The sequence below is a fragment of the Sycon ciliatum genome, chromosome 8, assembly GCF_964019385.1.
Source record: "Sycon ciliatum chromosome 8, ocSycCili1.1, whole genome shotgun sequence".
Lineage (NCBI taxonomy): Eukaryota > Metazoa > Porifera > Calcarea > Leucosolenida > Sycettidae > Sycon > Sycon ciliatum.
In genome coordinates, this window is record NC_088650.1 from 2,649,796 (window position 1) to 2,652,770 (window position 2,975).

A 2,975-nucleotide genomic window follows, 5' to 3' on the forward strand; every position below is an offset into this window, starting at 1 on the left:
GTTGTCATTCCTGAAAGTTTCTGGAAGGTCGACTTCCAAGGCCAGGGCTTCTTCTCCCAACAAATTCTTCGAGTGGCTATGACAAGAGATTAGGCCTTGACGGATTATGCTAATATTTTCGTGAAATTATGCTTTTCGCATTGCTGAAAAAATTGCAGAATTATGCTATTTTTATGCTAAAAGTTACCATATTATGCCGCATTATGCTCACATATGCTGCTAATGCATAATGGTTCTGCGCAAAATAACAAGGGAATTTTGTTGTAGAGGGCGTAGTACTGTAGAAGCAAAAGTTCAACGGGGTCAACGCATCGTCCGACCTAGCTACGACCATCACTGATTGTAGTGGACTAGGTAAAGAATATCTCATGAGTACGAGGGTGATACCGGCGAATATCAATCCCGACTGCGAAGCAGAAGGGATTGATATGAGGGTACGGTATCACCCGAGCTACGAGGGTGATATTCTACTTATCACATATGACCCTACACCATGTACACACCATGTACACACCATGTGTCTTCTTATCACATATGACCCTACACACCATGTGTCTTATCCCATATGACCCTACACACCATGTGCACCGTACTTAATGCTCTTCCTGCTACACAACTACATTGCCACAGTAGAGTTTAGTTTGAACTTAGGTAAAGCAAAGGGTAGGAAGGAAAAGTATAGAGGAGTGGAAATAGAAGAGTTGATTGAAATGGAGTATTGTAAATTGTAAATGGAACACTGCATTGCAGAAACGAGCCAACTTCAGCGCAGTTCCTTCACATCGTTCACATGTATGTGAACGGCACCACTGAAGTTGCCAGAGAATATGAATTTTGCGCTATTCTCCGACGTCACCGTGGATGAACTGGTAGTGACAGAAGCTGACGGGGGAGGTGCCTGAGGCTCTTCCAAGGCCTGCAGTTCCTCCGGAGTCGCACACTGCAGTGCTTCATCAATGGCGTCTACGTCCAACAGGTGAGCAGTTTTCATCTTGTCATGCTCGCTTGGCTGCAAGTACGAGTCTAGGCTTTGGGCATTCCGATGGCCGGAAGTACGCATGATTGTAGTGGCACTCACATTTTGCTTAGCCAAGGTCGTAATGGCGGTGGCGCGCACACTGTGGTTGGTGTAGATCTGGCTTAGTCGCGCTGTTTCGCTCATCTTCTTCATCATGCCATCGATTTTGTTTTTACCAAACACTTGGCCTGTGTACCATTCTGCATCCTCTGGCTGGTAATGTTTGCGTGGTATCTGAAAGAGTCGCTTGGACTTCACAGACAACTTTGAAGTGAGGAGTAGGACGGCTTCCACCTGCCAGTCGGACACTATCATCCCATCAGACACCGTGTCCTTTCCTTTAATGCCGCCTTGCTGGTTCTTCTGGGCGAATGCTGTGGCTAATGTGATGTATCTTTTGCCTTTGTCGTTGGTCTTCACATCCAGGTCGTCGGATGTTAGATACGCCTGAATCTCCGAACCACGCAGACAGAAGTGGTAAGTGATGACGAACCAGACAAGGTAGGTGAGGTGATCCGCATTTGTCTTCCAGTCACCGAGGTGCTTGTAGATCTTTTCTTTGTCGCTATCGGAGATGGGAGTCTTGTGCTGCGTTGGTGCTACCAGGCCGTCTTTCTTTAACTGCTTTAGGTAGCCATCAAGTACTTGGTTAGCCTCGATAAACTCACTATCAGTATAGAGATTGATGGTGCGCTTCAGCTCTTGCAGTTCACGGTGAATGGCACTCCGAAACTGCAGTAAGCTGTTCTTAGAATACGGCTGTTTGTTGACTTGACGGATTTCAACATAGGCATGCTTCAGGATAGATGCTAGATCAGTCGCTTGTATTGTTTTCAAGTCGCACGTTTTCTTGTTCTCCACACACCAAGTGTCAAAAACACGCATCCAGTTCTTAGTAGCTCGTTTGGTGTTTGCGGGAACACGACTTTCACGTATCCTATCCAGATCTGACTCAGACACTTGCACAAATCGCTTAACTCTTTCTTCACTGCTGTGCTGTTCTGACGAAACGCGCTTTTCAGTAGTGGTCTTTTCCACCACCTCACCAGTTGCTAACGTCGCAGTTGCTGTAGATGATAAAGAGAATCCTGACATGTTGGCTATTTCATCTGTAGATAAAAAGTTGAAGTAGTTGGAAGCGGCATCCAAAACTTCTGCATCTTCCAAGTCAATATCACTTGCACCCAAGTCAAAGCTAGCCATCTTACTGGTAAGAATACCGAAAGTGACCAGACCCAGAAGTATTGTCAAGTATTTGTGCTTTCTGTGTACGTGTGCACAAACCATGAGGGTCCTTGGCTCATTGTTCTAGGAACGGAATCAATGACTCCATTCTTGGTAAGTGTTTTCCTTGGTCATGTTGTATTTCCTGCAACTTCGGCGTACTATTCTCGGAATTCTTGTTTACTAACTTTTAGTATAAATTCCAATTCCTCGAAAGTGTACTATATTGCATTCCATATTTAGCATTTTGATTGCTCCTTCTAGCCCTATGTTTCAGGCTCTACTGAGCCTACCTGGTAGACCCCCCCCCCCCCCACCGCTTTCGCCAGCAAGGCCAAAGGGGCGGGGGGGGGGGGGGGGGGTAGGCGCGGCAGTAGGGCCTGTAGCGTAGGGCCTAGCAGGAACAATCAAGTGCTAAATATGGAGTGCATTTATAGTACGCTTTCGAGTATATGCGTACGGTGTACGCAGCAGGGGTGATATAGAGCAGCAGGGGTGATATGGGCTAGGCGGGGTGATATCGGCCTATATCACCCGCCTACGAAGGCCTCTGATTGGTTCAATCCATGGAAACCATCACCTGATATGTGATAAAGACTCATGTAGTAGGCCCGGTCTTCTAATCGGAGACAGTCTTTTATTTTTCCAATCGCCCTCTGCGCCGGCCTTGTCTACGAGGAAGGCGTTGTATACGAGGATGGCCTTTTATTTTGCGGAAATACGGTATGCAGTC

General features: G+C 46.7%; 1 protein-coding gene across 1 annotated transcript; it reads right to left on the reverse strand.

Moving 5' to 3' along the window:
• Positions 1 to 763: 763 nt before the first annotated feature.
• Positions 764 to 2,221, reverse strand: LOC135823009 (uncharacterized protein KIAA1958-like). Its single transcript, XM_065335845.1, has one exon. It carries the CDS (start codon positions 2,219 to 2,221, stop codon positions 764 to 766), a length of 1,458 nt encoding a protein of 485 aa, XP_065191917.1.
• Positions 2,222 to 2,975: the final 754 nt, after the last annotated feature.